We start from the raw sequence: 21,121 nt of genomic DNA on the forward strand, positions 1-21,121 counted from the left end.
TAAACAAATATGGAAACATCCCTACAGCAAGATAAAATCACATGAGAAGCAAAATTGCATACAATATATTTATCTTGAATTACACTTATTTTTTTTACCCCATCGGCAAATTTTTTTTTCTTGATTGAAACATTAATCTAACAGATGTTTGTGAGGATTATGCTTAAAAACAAAAAACAGTATTTGGGACTTTGAGGTTGGCTCTTTTGTCTTGTTTTCTAGTAAAAGTATCTAAAACATACTTAAAACGAGATAAATTTAGAGATGGGAAATTGCATACTAATGTATATTTAGACTTATTTTCAGAGAATGCATCATGAATCAATTGGCAATATTTGTCATTTTAATTTTTTAAACATTAATAGAACTGATCTTGTGAGGATTATGCTTAGAATAAGAAACAGGCAACATGATCACGAAGGAAATCGATATGTAGCTTTCGAAAGTTGATGTACCCTGAAATCAGCACCATACTGCCGAATTACTGACAAGCACTTTTCTTAATCAGACATTTTTACATCAGTTCAAGAGTGCTTACATTTCCCTCTAGCGCTGTAAATACAACTCGCTTTTGGCGCCACTTTGTCGACATTAAATTGGAACGTGCCCGTGCATTCAACAACACTTCCAGCTTCTGCCACTGGGGGCAGTGATTTGAATTTTGGTAAGCCGAGACCGATTTCAGCAGCAAAACTTTTGACATACTGTCTTAAAATTCACCCTGTGATCAGTCTGTAACTGGAGACTAAATTAAAAACACACTTCAACTTCAAGCTTTTAGTAATTACTATTCATTCCTCCTTAAGACTGTGCATGATGCTCATAGTTTCAGTTCACATAGCTAACACGCAAGCAATGTCCATCTGAGGCAAACCCTCGTTTAGCCTGGACTGATAAGAAACTTAATGGCTCCGTGGTAAGCCATTGATTCTCTCGTTTGCATTTGAGGAAGAGAGCAGAACACAAAGAAGAAATAGATAGTGATTGTACACCTATATTGCCTTGATCCACCATATATCAAATTCAAAAGGACACAGCTCATCAAAAATGATCTACTGAACACCTTGGTGTGCAGTTAGCTAAATTTGGAGGTCAAAGGCCTTATTAATCCCTTTTAGTGTCCATGCTTTATAGCTGATTGTTCTGCACGCTCTGTTTTTTCCTGTCCAGGTCTTTGATGTAGCTGGGTGGTTTGTTGCTGTCTCACTTCTGAGGAGCAAAGATATTAGCTCGTACCGCTGCTGTTTTTCCATCCCCTTCAACTTTTCTATGACATCCTGTGCTCTCGCAAGATTCTTACATGTGAACAACCCTTGAGCTTCTGTAGGGTCTTTCAGATATGAAAAATATATAACATGCATGACCTGAGGGGTCAGCGAGTATCTTTCCATTCACTTTTTGTGACACAAATGCCTTTTTGTAATACACTGATGCATTGTGCTGAATAGTCTCAGCTTCAAACGGAATGCCCATGGACCGATTAAAGCATGTTGCATAATGGCAAGAATTGTCTTCAAATGAGAAGCACCAGTCTGATTGACTTGAAACATTTTTACAAGACCATCAATATCATGTTTACCAGTTTCCAAGCTACTACAATGAGCGCTTTGACAAAGAAATCGTTTCTGGCACTTTGTACCAAATAAACAAGTATTTCAGATTTAACCAACCCTAAATGACACATAAAGAAACAAACTGTGGTTGCTGATCACTCTATATGTTGGTCAGACAGTCTCTTCCGGTACAAGTGCGTGTCTTAGAATAAGCTGCAATATGGACCCAGCGTTATGCATATAGTCAACTCTGGCTATGCAAGACTTACGCTAGTGCTGAATGAATGTCTTTTAGGTTGACTCAATCAATATGGGTTCCTCAGAAGTCAGTATGTAGAGATCAGCATGACTGATGACTGATATAATTCAGGTGTGTACATGAGAAGTAGACAAATATTTTTGTTTTACCGATTAATCGGTACCGATACTGTAGTTGCCATTTGGAAATGTAAGCACAGCGTAGTTCTAGTGGGAAGACTAGCAGCTGTACATCATCTTACCATTAGCTGGGTAACTCCTAGCCAATCACATGTAAGCCATTGCTTTATAAGTCTGCTCACAATCTATCACATTGCTGTTTCAGTGTGCTAACACGGCAACCTCCACCACCCCACCACCACCTGATGAGTCCCATCCTGCACGGGGGTAGGCTCCTCGCCCTTGCCTACTATCTCCAGCAGGATATGACGGTTCCGAGTACAACTTCTTCGTACCGCCAGATGGGGTTTACGCCAAAGAGAGCCATTACCTTTCTGTTTTATATTCATCAAATAAATGTCATTTAAAATTTCACTCAAGTCTGCAAGTCTTCCTGATAGAAATATATTTATCGACAAAAATCTATGATATAATTCCAATATATACATTAGAACAGGGGTACTCAATAGGCGGACACCGGTCTGGATTGAAGGACAATTCAATCCGGGCTGAGATCTAAATCTTTGTGCTAGTTATCTGACACCTGGCTAAGTCGTTGTGTTAGCAAACGTGTATACTTGCGCAGAGCGGGAATAAAGCGTGTCCAGCGCTATGAGCTTACTCCAGCTCTGAACGTGCTTTATTCCCATTCCGCACGTGTTGCCTCTCTTCCTGCTATAGAGGTGCTACATGAAGCCTGAGCTGAACATAGTTGCAGGCCCGGGTATTTTAAGCACTACAGATACTGCCATCTTTCACTTAAACACACTGCAAGGTTTGTGTCAGGAGTCAGGACAAGTTAACTTGCCGCCGTTACTCTATAGCGTTTTTTTCGTCTAAATTTAGCTCCATTAATCGGCATGTTATGAGTCTTTCATAGTAAACAAACAGATTTTTGTTCTAATTTTGTAAACAAATTCATCAGAGATGTCATCATGGCATGAAGGCAAAGAAAGCCTATTTATACTTAAATGAAGCAAACAGTATTTTAATGCTTCACTGCTGTTTCTTTGTTAGTTAGTCGATTCTCACTTTAAGGAAAATATAAAAATGGTCCATTCAGATTTTACATTTTTATAAATGTTCTCCCAGGAGACACCCCTGAACCCCCATACAGTATTTGTATCCATTAAAAGGCCTCCTATGCTATGTCAAATACATGTATATTCTGAATGTTAAAATATTTAAACACAAAAACTGGACTGCTGTCAAATTGGGTTTTGAAGAGTCTAGTTTGACTGTTTTGGATATATTTTTGTACAAAGTACTATTGCAGCAATGTGGCATGTTATAAAAAACTATTCAAAAATATATATTATACAATATATCATTATGTAAGCTACGTATTATTATCCGGACCATTGCTAGGAATGAAATGTAGAGACTGGACCTCTTGAAACATTAATTGAGTATACCTGCATTAGAAATGTATCGGTTTTACCGATTGATCGGTACCGATAGTTGCTTTTTGGAACTATATGTTTTTCAGCCAAATTCTATGTAGCCATCAGGATGACTGATTTAATTCCAATATATACATTAGAAGTAGACCAATATATCGGTTTTATGATTAATCGGTACAGACAATTGCTTTTTGGAACAATGCTGATAGTTGCCCAGATTTTGTTATATTTATTATTCCTGCTTGTTCCTCTGTGGCCGGCTCTGGAGGATTGTACAGTTAGAACGGCTTTGTTCTACAGTATTACAGCAGCCTCTATCACTGACACCTCATGGGGATTTGCTATATCTAAATCTGTCATCATTAACAATATTCATCCATATTTTTATCCTAACTTTAATGCATATTTTGTTAATTAGATTAGACAATCAAGTGTTCTAAATGGAAGGGAATTCATGCAAAGAAAAATGCGACTATATAGAAATGTGCCCCATTTGTTTTCCAACTTCATTCCAGCTGTCAGTTTGTCCAGATACTCAGGTGACATTTCACCCCACGCTTCCTGTAGCACTTGCCATAGATGTGTCTGTCTTGTCGGCACTTCTCACGCATCTTACAGTCTAACTGATCCCACAAAAGCTCAATGGGGTTAAGATCCATAACACTCTTTTCCAATGATCTGTTGTCCAATGTCTGTGTTTCTTTGCCCACTCCAACAAAAGTTCCAAAAGTGTATTTTTCTGTGCAATTCTCCCCATAAGTCCTCCTGAGTCTTCTCTTTACTGTTGTACATGAAACTGGTGTTGAGCGGGTAGAATTCAATGAAGCTGTCAGCGGAGGACATGTGAGGCATCTATTTCTCAAACTAGAGACTCTGATGTACTTATCCTCTTGTTTAGTTGCACATCTGGTCTTCCACATCTCTTTCTGTCCTTGTTAGAGACAGTTGTCCTTTGTCGTGAAGACTGTAGTTACACCTCTGTATGAAATCTTCAGTTTTTTGCAATTTCAAGCATTGCATATCCATCAATCCTCAAAACAATGATTGACTGACAAGTTTCTTTTTTGCCATTTTTGACCTAATATTGACCTTAAGACATGACAGTCTATTGCATACTGTGGCAACTCAAAAACAAACATAAAGACAATGTTCAGCTTCATTTAACAAACCAAATAGCTTTCAACTGTGTTTGATATAATGTCAAGTGATTTTCTAGCACCAAATTAGCAATTTATCATGATTACTCAAGGATAAGGTGTTGGAGTGATGCTGCTGTCTAGATTTGATCAAAAATTTCTTTTCAAATAGTGATGGTGTTGTTTTTTACATCAGTAATGTCCTGACTATATTTTGTGTTGTGTCGAATGCCACTCTTGTGAATTAAACTACAAATTTCCTTCTGAAACAGCAAAATCTGTACATTATTCCAAACTTTTGTCCGCCTGTGTGTGTGTGTGTGTGTGTGTGTGTGTGTGTGTGTGTGTGTGTGTGTGTGTGTGTGTGTGTGTGTGTGTGTGTGCGTGTACTGTGTGAGTGGTGGTGGCGTAGTAGGCTAATGCACACAACTGTTAATCAGAAGGTTGCTGGTTTGATCCCCACAGTCACCAACATTGTGTCCTTGAGCAATGCACTTAACTCCAGGTTGCTCCGGGGGGATTGTCCCTGTAATAAGTGCACTGTAAGTCACTTTGGATAAAAGCATCTGCCAAATGCATAAATGATATACACTCACCTAAAGGATTATTAGGAACACCATACTAATACTGTGTTTGACCCCTTTCGCCTTCAGAACTGCCTTAATTCTACGTGGCATTGATTCAACAAGGTGCTGAAAGCATTCTTTAGAAATGTTGGCCCATATTGATAGGATAGCATCTTGCAGTTGATGGAGATTTGTGGGATGCACATCCCGTTCCACCACATCCCAAAGATGCTCTATTGGGTTGAGATCTGGTGACTGTGGGGGCCATTTTAGTACAGTGAACTCATTGTCATGTTCAAGAAACCAATTTGAAATGATTCGAGCTTTGTGACATGGTGCATTATCCTGCTGGAAGTAGCCATCAGAGGATGGGTACATGGTGGCCATAAAGGGATGGACATGGTCAGAAACAATGCTCAGGTAGGCCGTGGCATTTAAACGATGCCCAGTTGGCACTAAGGGGCCTCAAGTGTGCCAAGAAAACATCCCCCACACCATTAAACCACCACCACCAGCCTACACAGTGGTAACAAGGCATGATGGATCCATGTTCTCATTCTGTTTACGCCAAATTCTGACTCTACCATCTGAATGTCTCAACAGAAATCGAGACTCATCAGACCAGGCAACATTTTTCCAGTCTTCAACTGTCCAATTTTGGTGAGCTCTTGCAAATTGTAGCCTCTTTTTCCCTATTTGTAGTGGAGATGAGTGGTACCCGGTGGGGTCTTCTGCTGTTGTAGCCCATCCGCCTCAAGGTTGTGCGTGTTGTGGCTTCACAAATGCTTTGCTGCATACCTCGGTTGTAACGAGTGGTTATTTCAGGCAAAGTTGCTCTTCTATCAGCTTGAATCAGTCGGCCCATTCTCCTCTGACCTCTAGCATCAACAAGGCATTTTCGCCCACAGGACTGCCTCATACTGGATGTTTTTCCCTTTTCACACCATTCTTTGTAAACCCTAGAAATGGTTGTGTGTGAAAATCCCAGTAACTGAGCAGATTGTGAAATACTCAGACCGGCCCGTCTGGCACCAACAACCATGCCACGCTCAAAATTGCTTAAATCACCTTTCTTTCCCATTCTGACATTCAGTTTGGAGTTCAGGAGATTGTCTTGACCAGGACCACACCCCTAAATGCATTGAAGCAACTGCCATGTGATTGGTTGATTAGATAATTGCATTAATGAGAAATTGAACAGGTGTTCCTAATAATCCTTTAGGTGAGTGTATATATATATATATATTTAAATATATATATACACACACATACACACAAAAACCCTTCATCTGGTGAATATATAGGCTCATAAATATATTGGTAAGTAGCCTGCTTAACTATAAGACATTGAAACATAGCCAAGTCTCCATCATGTGTTTTCATCTTGTTTATAGTTAAAATCCTGTGTTATGCACCAAATCTTTATTTTTTTCTGGTTATTATTGTGATTTTGGTTGAACAATAAACCGCATCTGTGATTTTAATAATTTTTACACTTGTAGCAATAAATCAGTTCTTAAAAACCATCGCCAGATTAATTTGTTATCTGCATTTTCCACCACCTTAGTTATCGGAAGAATCCTCTATAGGTCAACCTCTAATATATGTACTTATACACTATTTAATATTCACAATATAGGCTCAGTTTTAAAAAAGACATGTAGATAAAATCTCTAAAAAGAAATGAACACTTGTTTTACACATTGACTGAAAATTCACAACAGTGTTCGAGCCCCAAAGTTGTTGTTCAGAGCTGCCCAGGTGTTCAGTGGAACTAATGCGGGAGTTATTAAGTAAGCTTGTTCTATACTGCAGGTAAAGGCATTTTACAGCCAAAAGAGTCAAAAACACTAACAGTGCACAAATGCATAAAGTTCCATCATTACCACTCATCTGTGGAAAATAAAATGTGCAGTGTACATAGTTCTTTAAAACAAGGTGTGCTCTTTTATCATTTTTTAATGTCTTAGTACTTGTTTTTGTGTACATGTTTACAGGTTTATTTCTTTGCATGTCAAGTCAAGTCTTGATTTGAGTTTTTTCTCATCACTCTTGCAGTTCTGCCTGCTTCATGGCACTTTTCTGGTGTACCAGGAGAGAGCGTGGTATCTGGAGCACAACTACCTGACGCCCAGTACCAGCAGACAGATCCGCGGCCAGGTACTCATTAATCTAACCAACTAGATGGCAATGTAAACAGTTGCCCATCACCTGCATAGGACTTAGGTCATTAGCAACCTGTCAGTAAGTCTTTGGATGAATCTTATGAAAACAATTTAGGACTGTTAAGTATGTTTACACTGTGACATTATTTTCATAACAATCAAGCACTTATTCTCCAAAAAATTTTGATTAGCCTAATATGTCCAGATGTTTTATATATATATATATGTGTGTGTAAACAGTATTGAGTGTAATCTAATCACAAAGTAATTAGTTACTGTAATCAAATTACTTTTTAGTGCAAAAGTAGTGTAGTGCATTACATTTTGAATTCTTGTAATCAGATTAGAGTTACTGACTTTTAAATAAGTTAATAACTTTAATTACTTTACTTAGGTTACACTTATTTCTAAAATAGTATTTTATTACATCTGTTTGTTTTCGGTGACAGCTGAAGGGCATGCACCCACTAACAAGTCAGTGAACAAGGAGGAAAAGTGACATTATTTTGAATTGGCTGAGCTGAAAAAGTAATGTGATTACTTTTGACAAAGTAATCAGTAAATTCAGTAATCTGATTACAATATTAGAGTAGTAATAAGTAATTTACTCATTAAAATAACTTAACAAATACTGTATGTAAATTAGCTTAAATTAAAGGCAAAACTACAAACATTACCATAATGTTTTTCGCATGACAGTAATGAGGTGTTTTTGCAATATGGTAATGACATTTCTATCGGGAAGACATGCAGGCTTGAGTGAAATTTGAGATGCCATTTACTTGATGTAAAACGGGAGGTGATGTCTCTCTCTTTGGCGTAGGCCCCGTCCGGCAGTCCGAGGTAGTTGTACCCGGAACCGTCATGTCCTGCCGGAGATAGGAGGCAGGGGCGAGGAGCCTACCCCCCTGTGGGACAGGGCTCAACTGGTGGTGGTGGGGTGGTGGAGGTTGCAGTGTTAGCACACCGAAACAGCAATGTGATAGATTGTGAGCAGACTTATAAAGCAGTGGCTTACGTGCGATTGGCTAGGTGTTACCCAGCTAATGATGTGATGATGTACAGCTGCTAGTCTTCCCGCTAGAACTACGCTCCACTTCCATTTATGGGGGAAACGTGCTTAATTTTCTTAAAATAAAAGGCGATGTTGGACAGAATGACAGCGTCAGTCACCATTCGCTTTCATTGCACAATATAAAGATGCAATGAAAGTGAAGAATAACTAAGGCTAACTTATTTTCTTTTCAATATGATAACAAGTACTATAAAAAGTCAATATCGCCAATAACGATATCAGTATGATAACCTCTATTAAATAGTTTTTTGGGGGGGAATGCGAAAGATAAGAAGGGTACTTCTATCCATTTAGTATCATATTTTAAAGCCATAATTTTAGGCCTAAATTGCTAATTAATTTCTTAATTTGCAAATATAATTCTGATATCTTTCCTTTAATTTTGGGCTGAAATATGACCGTGACATGTTCTCAACAGGTTTCATGAGATTCACTCCTTTTAGGCATTCAAAGCCCTTCTTCTACACATTTGAAGCTGTTTTGGATTACATCTACTCATTAACCCTTTTAGTAATTAGCTGAAGTTTACACCGAGTAACAAAATGTGAACATTTGCGAGGGTGGTATTGATCAACCTTCTGTCCACCTCAAACACACACACACACACACACACACACACACACACACAAACTGTCCAGTTGTTCACAATTAGCTGTGATTAAACAGGCAGGCGGCCCCGGTATGGTTCTCCCACACATAAGCGCACGCAGGAGCCGAGCGGACAGTGGAGTTGACACCGCTCTGTCAGTATGCGGTCAGCAGGTGCTTTACTGCATGTTTACCACTCAGACAAACCCAACACAGCCGTTGTCTCTATGCAAACAACCCCCTCTGTTTTGCCGTCAGTCCCAGACCACATGATAATGCTCATCGCACGTGACTGTAGGCATGTGCTTACGGTTCCTTTCAACGTACTCATTTGAACTATTGTTATATGTTTTCAATAGCTTATTGAAGGTGATTTATCACATGACAGGCTCAAAACATGCAGCAAAAATAACCCAATGAATTATGATTTTGATAATTAGCTGCTGTGTTAGGGTTTACAGCATTATGTGGTAAAATTAGATATAACTTCACACAGAAAAAGTTAGTTAGTGATTTTAATCACAATAAAATCATGTTAACACACATATTGTACGTCTTATCGCTATACTTTTAGCAGTATAACAGTGAGTATTTTAACATTTATGGATTGGCCCCCATTCACTTCCATTATAAATGCCTCACTGCAACCCTCTGCAATACTCTTACTGGATGGTCAATAATTGTCTCATTTGTGTCTGTTTTTAGTTCTTCCAAGGAATTTTAGAAGAACTTTCACACTTTAATTCACACTTAAATGAGAAAATAAACATCTGAAAACACAAAGGCTCCGGGGCCGTTAAAGAGCAATCTCTGAGCAATACAATTCAGAAAGTTTGGAGAAACATCTGAGACTAAGTTGATACTTGAATGAAACTCAGTTGGGAGTTGTTGAGAAAAGATCTCTCCTAGGTGAGCAAGATTACAAAATGTTTTGGAAAGATAAGGCTGGCCATCTTTGCCTATCAATGCATTTTCCATGCAATGGAGTAATCCATGCAAATAACATCGGGCTTAGTGAACTTTGATTGGCATGAAGTTGTGCTGTCGATCTGAGAGTAAACGGCTGCCGAAACAAGAGCAGAAAGTCTACTTGCAGTAGAAACAGTGTGAAAAACATGAGTATTCCTTTCAAGACCTGCAGTGAGCGATTATTATTACAAAAGAGTTATTACGTTGTTAAGATAAAGTGACAGTGGGCTGCAGTGTTTTACAAGGAAATGACATGTGAATTGTTTGCTGCACGAATAACAATATCTGGATTTGTACATTTTCTGAAGAAAATATGAGTGGTGCTTTCCTATGCAAAACTCCCCACAAGGATGCTAGCTAGCATGTTCTGAGTGGCTGCCAGGGCGTTGCTATGCATTTTTTAAGGTGTTCTGATTGGTATGTGGTTCCTATGGTGTTATGTGTGGTTGTTGCCAGGGTGTTGCTATGTGGTTTTTAGCACGTGGTTGCTAGTATGTGCTTTGTGGTTGTCAGGGCGTTGCTGTGCAGTCTCAAATGTGTTCTGCTGTTTTTTTTTTTTCAAGCATTTTGCTATGTGGTTGCTAGCATGCTCTTAGTAGTTGCCAGGGCATTGCTGTGCAGTTGCTAATGTGTCCTGAGTGGTTTTTAACACATTGCTGCATGGTTACTAGGGCATTGCTATGCGGTTTTTAAGGTGTTCTGATTGGGTTTTAGTACATTGCTATTTTTTTTGTTGGTTGTTGCCGAGGGGTTGCTACAGTACATTGTCTACGAGTGTTTTTTAGCATGTTACTGTATGGTTGCTAGGGCATTTCTATGCAGTCTCAAAAGTTTTCTGAGGTTTTTTTTATTTTAATTTTGCCATGTGGTTACTAGGGTGTCTGGGTAGTTGTCAGGTTGTTGCTATGTGGTTTTAGGCATGTTGCTACATGGTTGCTGGGGTGTTATGGGTGGTTGCCAGGGCATTGCTATGTGGTTGCTAGGGTGTGCTGGGTGGTTGCCAGGGCAATGCTATGCAGTCTCAAACGTATTCTGAAGGGTTTTTAGCATTTTGATTTTTTGGTTGTTGGGGTGCTCTGGGTGTTTTTTTTTTTCATGTTGCTCTATGGTTGCTAGGCATTGCTATGCAGTTTTTATGTGTTCTGATTGGTTTTTAGTATGTTGCTATGTTGTTGTAGGCTTCTGCCAGGGTGTTGCTATGTGGTCTCCAAGTTGTTCTGAGTGGTTTTTAACATATTGTTGTATGGTTGCTAGAGAGTTGCTCATGCGGCCTCTAATGTGTTCTGAGTGTTTTTCAGCACTTTGCTATGTGGTTGCTGTGGTCTTGTGGGTTTTTGCCAGGGTGTTGTTATGTGGTTTTTAGCACATTGCTATATGGTTGCTAGGTTGTGTTGGGTGGTTGCCAGGGCATTGCTATGCAGTCTCAAAAGTGTTTTGAGGTTTTTTTATTTTAATTTTGCCATGTGGTTGCTAGGGTGTCTGGGTAGTTGCCAGGGCCAAGGACAAATCAAAAACTGTGAGGCCCATGGGCCGGTACACCACAAAGTCCCCCATGATGTGACTACATTCACCTTTATGCACTACAGGATGCTTGGCAGATTTGGTTGGATTTTTCAAATAGACCGAAGAAAAGTTTGGAGCAATGTCTTACATGGCCAATTATCTGTACTTTTAAATTATGAACCTATCCAATATCATGCATTATTAATACGGATGTGCATGGTGCCTGTTTTCAAATACCAAAATCACTATTTGTTTATTGTTTTTTTATCACGTTGCTATGTGGTTGCTAGGGTGTTCTGTGGGGTTGCTTACTGTTCCAAGTCTCTATAAAATTCTGGTCTCTATATGACTCAGTGCTCCTTCAATGCAAATCTGTGGTATTCCTTTACTTGTGTTTTTGTCCGTAAAGTAATGGCACATCTCTTCTCAACAAGCCGCATGATTTGAGGTAGCACACATGTCTGTAGCAGAATCAATGAGACGTGAGTTACTAGCAGAGGTACAAGACTTGGGGTTAGAGGTTTGATCCGATCCCTAACCCCAAGTGTGAGCAATAATAGCAGTAATGCTTGCTTTAGCATGTACCACTAATGATCGAGTGAGTGTGTGTGTGTGGTAGTGAGTGAGGGAGAAAATATGTGTGTGTTGAGTAAGACTGTGTGTGTATCTGTGGGGTGTCTCTGTGCTTTAAAGACAGTATCTGTGGCTGAGTTACTAACATGTATGTGTGATTTCTCTGTGTGTGGCTCCAGCTCTTTAGAATGACCTCTGTTGTTTACACACTCCTATCATTACATTTGTCAACATTAGAGCCAGACCTTTTCACTGAAAAGAGACACACACACACACACACACACACACACACACACACACACATTCACCCTGAATACAGAGGGTCACTTCTGCACAATGTTTTACATTTAATAATTTAATTGATTTTAAATGAGCGAGTAATGATAACTTAGGTTATTATTTTGGTCAGCAAAGACACAGTTTCAAAGTAGCAAATGTGAGATTACTCAGGTCTTTTTTCTCAGGAGAAGCATCTGAGAAGCACTGAGAAGACTTTTACAAAAGTCTCCATTTAATCTCATTGCTGTCTATGAGAAACCGCTGAGATATCTCAGAAGTATGATCACAGGTAAAGCCCATCTCTATGTCTTTAGACTTGATTATAAATGTAATAGACAACATTGATTTAATCACCTTGATCCCAGTCCAAGCCCTTTTCATCTGTAACAATGATAACGCTCGTGTTGTGTTAACACAGCTGGCTTTTTCCTCATGCAGGCTACTTCTGAGTTTATCGTCCTCTATATGTACCCTCATGCCCCTGTTTGTCTTTGAAAAGTAGCAGAACATTCAGTTCGGTGGTGATATAACCCCGATTCCAGTGTAGTAGATAAACTATGTGTCTTGGTTGGCAGGCAGAGTTTGTAGCTTGTCAGTATCTCAGCTGTTTTCAAAATACTGTAGCTTTTCCAGTCATAAGTAAATTTTTCCCACAAGTAGCAGTTTAGTGTGACCAAATGCAACATGTGACATTTTGTAACCGTGCCCACCCACTTTTTTCAGCCGACAAGTATTTTTCCCATTCATTTCTTTCATAGGGATTTCATAAAAAGAGTTTTACATCATGAACTAAACCAACCAGCTCCAAGCCAAATCACAACATTACAAACTTTGATTTGAAGCAAAAACAAAAGTAGCTAAAAATCGGACAAAAAGGTACAAGACTGTGCGTTTGACATCTTTAGCGAGGGAATGAACTACAATCCCACGAAGAAATGCAAATGATGTTTTCAAATAAAAAAAGATGTAACTATAAACTACCGATTTAAAGTTGTTGATTACAAGTATGGAAACGATACATTTGAATACAATTGCAAAATATTAAGAAATACAGGCACGTGCACACATAGACATCAAAGGGAACTTAAGCACCTTCCCTTTTTCTTCCTCTAGAGAAAGTGCCCTTTTTCTGGGGTGCATTTTTTTAATTAATTTTTTTATAAATTAATATATATATATATATATATATATACACACACACACACACACATTCCTGTTTGCACACAGCTTCCCTGTCAAACAAATACATTTATTGAATAAAAAATCAAAACATCAGGTCGGGAGATGAGACTTTGTGTCGCACCGCATCTTCGCGCAGCATTCATCGGCACATCAAACACACAGACAGACAGACAGAAAGACAGACAGACAGGCAGCAGCCCCTCCCAACTCCTATCCCAGTTCTGTTTTTCTTTCTTGGCTTGTGTGGAGGTGAGTGGTGATGAACAAAAAACTAAGCTACCAGTGCGTCGACTTTACAGCTAATTAGCCAAAAGCCAGAAGACAAATATAGTTGACTTGTGTCTTGCTAACATGCATGACTCATGAGCTACTAGCTATTGTTAGCTAACGTTTAGCCAAGGCAATATATCATGGCCATACAGGCTAATGTACTGCACTTAATGGAGACACTACAGGTGAATACAGTAAAATATGTGCCGAATAATGTCATCACAATCGCCACATTGATATGCAAATTAGGCATTAACTAATTAAAATGTGCTAATTTGCATACAATTGACAATTTTGTTATTTTTTTTATAAATAATTATGAGAAGCCCTGCGATGGACTGGCGACCTGTCCAGGGTGTCCCCCGCCTTTCGCCCAATGTTAGCTGGGATAGGCTCCAGCCCCCCGCGACCCTGTACACAGGATAAGCGGTTGACGATGGATGGATGGATGGATAATTATGAGAAGTGCCCTTTTTTTCCACATGAGCCCCTGCCCCAAAAAATGTCTGTGCATGTCCCTGAAGAAATTTGCAAATGAGTGTAGGGAGACCGACTCGATTGCATCATCCGCAGTGAGTCACGGGAGTGGACAGTCGCTGCAGAGCTCTTTTGCTGCACTTCGTTGGCTGCGGTTCTCTGATTGTGTAGATATTTCTCTTCAGGATTCATGAGTAGTTTAGCTCTCTATCAGGAATTCTGCTATTAAACATGATTTTCAAAAAGCGTAACCCCATGCCCATAATCAAAATAGCTATTACTACCCCCCACCACCCACAATAGTTACACTATGATCAATGGAGACATATAAATGCTTCATGCTGCAACACCCCAATGTTCAAGACAAATCTACGGACCGATGGCTTCAACAGAAGCATATACCATCGCTTAACCTCTCGGTAGGTCTGTCTCAATCAGTTCCCCTATGTAGAAAATGAATGGGATTTTTATGGGACTGTTGCGCTCTATAGCATTTGAGCGAGCTGAAGCAATAATCAAACTCATTCTCCAGGAATATTTCTCTTTTTTTAAGTAGCTTTTTTACTAGATTTGCAGATTGAGTCATCACAGTATGGTTTGCAAAGGTCCCTGGTTTATAACGTGTAGCTAAAACAGGCTATCACTGTTTTAAATTCAGCGTTATTAGATTTATTAGTTGTATTTAATGTATATGTATGTGCCAGAAGAATACTACTCATGCCAGTGATAAATGAACTTAGGAAAGATAACTGCACTGGCTACTTATAATGAAGAATTATGGCCAGTTTCAAAGCAGCTTACACTGATAAGACTAGTAAGCGATAGTAAGTCTCCCTCTTTTCTTTTACTTCTCTCTATATACACTTTCCTCATCTCTAAGTTTGTTAAGATCGACTGTTATGTTTTTATCTCCGAGCAAGCAAGCAAGCAACTTTATTTATATAGCACATTTTTAAACAACAGACGTTGCCCCAAAGTGCTTTACAGAATAATAACATGAAAATCATACAACAAAAAACAGACATACATTATTTAGAAGCTAAAGAAAATAAATAAGTTTTTAAATAAGACTTAAAAGTTGTAATCGATGGAGCTGATCTCACATGGAATGGGAGACTATTCCAAAGTTTGGGACCTACCACGGAAAAAGCACGATCTCCTTTTGATTTTAAATTACAACGAGGTACCTTTAAAAGTCGTTGATCGGAGGACCTGAGAACTCTAAAAGGAGAGTAAGGAACTATAAGATCTCTGATGTACTGCGGGGCAAGGCCTGACAATGCCTTGTAAACAAACAAGAGAATTTTAAAATCAATCCTAAATTTGACCCGAAGCCAATGTAGGGATTGCAGTACCGGAGTAATATGTTCTCTCTTTCGCACCCCGTTAAAAGCCTTGCAGCTGCATTCTGCACTAACTGTAGGCGGACAAGCAGAGTCTGGGGAGACCGATATATAAAGAATTGCAGTAGTCAAGCTTAGATGTAATAAAAGAATGAACTACAATTTCTAAATCCTCACTAGATAAAAAATGCTTTACTTTAGCAATTGATCTCAGGTTAAAAAGCTTCCTTTGACAACAGCACCAATCTGTTTCTTAAAGTTAAGTGATGAGTCCATGATTACCCCTAAACTCTTTACATGATTCTCAGTCTTTAGGGATAAAGATCCCAAATGATCAGGAAAGCAAGATAAGACGGGAGAGCCTACAATCAAAACCTCAGTTTTACTCTCATTCAATTGGAGAAAGCTGCTGGATAGCCAGAGTTTAATGTCACTGTAACATTCCTGTACTTTGTCCAACGAACAGGTGTTATCTAGCCTCACAGGAAAATAAAATTGGAGATCGTCTGCATAGCAATGATATGAAATGCTATACTTTCTAAAAACACTGCTTAAAGGAAGCATGTAGAGCGAAAACAGCAACGGTCCCAAAATCGACCCCTGAGGGACACCACAAACTAAAGGGGCCAATGTGGAAGAGAAGTCTCCCAGATTCACAGCAACTGGCCTGCCTTTTAAATATGAAGCAAACCACTGAAGAGCTATACCCTGCACACCAACCCAACACTCCAGACGACTGAGAAGAATTTCATGATCTATTGTATCGAAGGCAGCGCTCAGATCCAATAAAACCAGAACAACATGTGATCCAGAATCCAACGATAATAATACATCATTAGTGACCTTGAGCAGTGCCGATTCTGTACTATGACAGGTCCTAAAGCCTGACTGGAATATATCTAAAATATTATAAGTATTCAGATATGAATATAACTGTGAATAGACCACTTCCTCTAAAATTTTCGAAATAAAAGACAATTTAGAAATTGGCCTATAATTGTGATATACTGTATGATCCAAGTTAGGTTTTTTTAACAAGGGATGAAGAATTGCATGTTTAAAACTATTAGGTACCACTCCGTTCATTAGAGAACCGTTAATTATACCTGTTAGGCTAGAACTCACAGTAGGAAAAACATTTTTAAAAAGATGGGTAGGTAGAACATCCAGTCTGCAGCTACCTCCGTTCATTTTAGAGACAATATCTGCCAACTGCGCTGGTGAAACTGGTTCAAAGTTAGAAAAAATATTAGACAGCGCAGGATTAATGAATGAACAGGAATGTACAGGTACTATTTCACTTCTGATCTTCTCAATTTTTTGTGTAAAAAAACAATAAAAAATCTTCACAAGTCTCTTATGTGGCATCTCTCATAACATTCCTTGAGGGGTTTAAAATAGAATCAATTGTGTCAAATAGTACTTTTGGCTGATTTGCATTATCTGAAATTACCTTAGAGTAAAATTTAATTTTTTCCTCTTTTACTACTTTCTGATAGTCAGCCAAAGCATTTTTTAATATCTCATAGGAGACTTGAAGTTTATCTCTCTTCCACTTCCGTTCAGCTTTTCTACATTCTTGTCTAAGAGTGCGAGTTACATTATTTAGCCAAGGTTGAGAGGTTCCCTTGTGTTTCTTTAGTTTAAGAGGGGCAACACAATCTAAAATAGAAGTACATGACTTCGTAAAAACCTCAGCCTGCAGTATCCTCTCCAAAGGCTTTGTCTGTAACATGCGATAAATACAATTCTGAAAAAAGGTTTGCAGTTTTAGAATTAATGGACCTAGCATAGTGTAAAGGCTGAGAAGAGATTGGATGGATATAGGAACAAACAGCATCAAATACCAGTGAATAATGGTCAGAAATGCCCACATCTGAAACTTCCAAGTTTGATACAGAAATACCAAATGATAACACAAGATCTAATGTATGACCTTTCTTATGGGTAGGACCAGTAACATGTTGTATGAAATTAAAAGATTCAATAATAGAAAGAAATTAATTAACCAATGGCTTTGACGGGCAGCATAAATGAATATTAAAATCCCCAAGGACCAGAAGTTTATCACAGCGAGACACCAAACCAGAGAGAACATCAGAGAATTGCTGGATGAAATCCTTATTTAGTTTGGGAGGTCTATATACCAAAGCACAGAAAAATGAATCCACAGTATCAATCTTCAGTAACTGTGCCTCGAAACTCGGATATGTTTGTGTGGATAGTAGTCTGCATTTAAAAGTGTCTCGAGAGCACGAGAGAGAGAAAGACAGGTCAGACATACCACGGGCTCTTGATTGGACAGAAGGCTATTGAGCAAGACGTGTCCAAACATATTTTAAGCGTAAATGCTACACAGGTAAGCGAGTGTTTCTCAAACAGAACAATGAAGGGGTTTCACAGTACAGGCTTATAAATGTCAGAATAAACAAACAGAGCTTTGCTGAAAACTGACAGCCTATGATCATCTCTTTCATCGGCGATGCAAAGCACTTGAGCAGGATCCCAAGTGTCAGGACGATAAATTAAGTCTTTGTCAGGTGATGGGTGAGAAAATAGCAGCTTCGGTGACTCACACAGGATGTCTATGTTATCGATGTGTGACACCTCATGAATGAAGCCGTCGCAGGAGACAAATGATTCTCACATCTAATGTGAATCATCCTTTTACATCAAATGTTCTTATCATTTTATCATTCTTCCACCTAAGTTAACACTGGTGTCATATCTAAAACTGCACATGTGTAGACGACTCATAGCACAAATATGTACTTCTGTGCAACAGCAAGATTTAAGGGAAAGTGTATGTGACGGTTAACATGTACACATTTCTTTATAATTAAGTAATATCAATGTAGTCCCTCAGTTAAAAGAATATTCCAGGTTCAATACAAGTTAAGCTGAACCGACAGCACTTGTGGCATAATGTTGATTAACAAAAAATCATTATTTAGACTCATCCCTTGTTTAATCAAGATTCTAGTGATGCACTTACAATGGAAGTGAATGGGACCAATCCATAAACATTAAAATACTGTTTCAAAAGTATGTGCGTAAGATGTAAACAGTATGTGTGTTAACATGATTTTAGTGTGATAAAATCGTACAACTTCGTCGCCATGACTAGGCAACAGCATAAACCCTATAAGCGCATTTATCACACTAAAATCATGTAAACACACGTCTTGTGGCTATCCTTTTGAAACCGTGTCTAATTGAATGTTTATGGACTGGCCCCCATTCACTTCCATTGTAAGTGCCTCACTGGAACCCAGATTTTTGTTATTTTTATTCTTTTTTTTTTTTTAGATGAATATCATAAAAATCTGCATTTACAATTAATTTGCACATTATCATGACAGGTCATCTGCCCATATTTAAAACAAATATATAGTAATAATAAACCTAATAATAGACCTTATTTAGAGTAGCATCATATTTATTTTTTGACTCATGAAAATGAAGGTGCAAGTGACGGATAGACAGTCTCTTCAGTTGCGTATGCGCTGCATGTAAAGCTGTATAAAGATTCTAGATCACTTTTCATTTTCACAACTCTCAAGTTGCATTTTAAGTTTCATCCGCTGAACGACCAACAACAATTTAAACAACAGTACGGCCCATTGAAGAGACTGCACTTCTATTTATCACAGCATCATTTTTGCTAAATTAAATATCATAATTCAGACAAATGTCCATACGAAAGCTTAATGGACAGGAAGTAAAGTAATACAAAAGTCTTCTGAGATTTCTTTGGTCAGTTTGTCAGCTGATCAGCATGCTTTGGTCCTGATGTAATGTTTCTACATTTAGCACATCACTGAAATGACTCACTATATTCTCATATCTGAATGACATTTTAAAAAATTTTAAAAAGTGTCGATCAATGTTATTTTATTCATGTCCACAAGAGGGCCTCGTGCAAGATGTAACACTCAAGTTTAGGGTTGTGTTTCCCAGTGGTATGAGGTTTCAGTTCATTTTCAGTTTAGTAAGAGTTGTGCATTTATTCTGGCCAACATTGCAACTAGCGATCTGTTTTCATTGATGGATCAAAATAATGAAGTAGCGGTCTTAAATGTCAATTGTTCAATATTAACTGTTTGGGGGGTGGGGGGGGTCGAGACAAATGTCAGAATTGTGTTCTGTCCTGATTGTGTCCTGATTCTCAAGTTCATTGAATTTGATTTTGATACGATTTGATTGTTATTATAATGTCCATTTTGCAAACATATAAAGGAAATTCTCAGTTAATGCTGTAAATTATACTGGAGGCCTTTTAACTTGGTACATTATGAAGATATTAATAAATAAAAAAGACAGTGCCCAAACAGTGCTGTTCGGTTGCTATTCTTTTAACAGAAATAATAATCAACACAACCAAAACTGAAGTAAACTTTAAATAAACGTAAAAGATCGCTCTTTGGATTTTAAGAATCAATATCTGGATTGCAATTAAATGGGAAATGTTACTGTTGTATAACGAGTATTGCAGCTTTCTCTAATGAGCAACTTAAAGCTACTTGATCTGACCATTCAAATTGATTTTCAGGTTGAGATAGTTACGTTAAAGCAATAGTCCACCCAAAAATTTTAATTATCTCGTCATTTACTCGCCCTGATGTGTATGGCTTTTTTTTCTTCTGTTACACACAAATGAAAATGTTTTAAATGAATGTTTAAGCTCTGTAGGTCCATTTAATGCCAGTAATTGGTGGACAGAACTTTGAAGCTCCACAAAGCACATAAATGCAGCATATAATTAATCAATACGCCTCCAGTGGTTAAATCTATGTACTCTGAAGCGATATGATAGGTGTGGGTGAGAAACAGATCAATATGTAAGTCAGTTTTTCCAATAAATGCTCGTCCCTGCCTAGTTGGTGGCAAAATGCATGAAGAATTTGAACTGACAAAAACAAAAGAATAAGAATGAGAAAGTGAAAGTGGAGATTGATGGTAAAAAAGGACTTAAATATTTATCTGTTTCTCATCCACTCCTATCATATCATTTCTGAAGACATGGATTAAACCACTAGAGTTGCATGGATTACTTTCATGCTGCTTTTATGTGATTTTTGGAGCTTCAAAGTTCTGGCCACCATTAACTTGCATTGTTTGGAGCTACAGAGCTGAAATATTCTTCTAAACCTCTTCGTTCTTTTTCTGCAGAAGAAAGTAAGTCACACATCTGAGATGACATGAGGGTGAGTAAATTAGAGAGTTTTCATCTTTGGCTGAACTATCCCTTTAAAAAAAATAGGTTTGTCTTGACTAAAACCAGTTAATTTACATATTCACTTGAGGTAGAATCAAAGCTTGCTGATTTTCAGTCAAACAGCACTTGTGTGATATTCCTTAAATGTTACTGTTGTGTGATTGCTCCATTAACCCTTGTGTGATTGTTTTGAAGCTGTTGGAGCTGTGCAGATCGGTGAAGGACGATGCATTGAAGGTGGTCGCTGACTTCAGCGTCCCATCCTGTTGCATCCAGGCCCCCATCGCTGGGGTCGCCAACCCCAGGGCGGAATGGGCCTTCTACGACCAGCCACAGCTTCCCAGAAGCGGCCAGCCTCTGTCTAAGCTCTGAGCGAATGTATGAACCCGGAACAGACGCCAACT

At 38.5% G+C, this 21,121-nt stretch overlaps 1 protein-coding gene across 1 annotated transcript in view; it reads left to right on the plus strand.

Moving 5' to 3' along the window:
- Positions 1–20,888, plus strand: part of LOC127660372 (acyl-coenzyme A oxidase-like protein) — a 62,834-nt gene extending 41,946 nt beyond the window's left edge. The window contains exons 18-19 of the mRNA XM_052150510.1: positions 7,134–7,235; positions 20,672–20,888. Coding sequence (XP_052006470.1) covers positions 7,134–7,235; positions 20,672–20,704 — 135 coding nt within the window. The 3' untranslated portion in view covers positions 20,705–20,888. The remainder of the gene's footprint in view (positions 1–7,133; positions 7,236–20,671) is intronic.
- Positions 20,889–21,121: the final 233 nt, after the last annotated feature.

Source organism: Xyrauchen texanus, chromosome 20 (assembly GCF_025860055.1).
Source record: "Xyrauchen texanus isolate HMW12.3.18 chromosome 20, RBS_HiC_50CHRs, whole genome shotgun sequence".
In the NCBI taxonomy this organism is placed as follows: Eukaryota; Metazoa; Chordata; class Actinopteri; order Cypriniformes; family Catostomidae; genus Xyrauchen; species Xyrauchen texanus.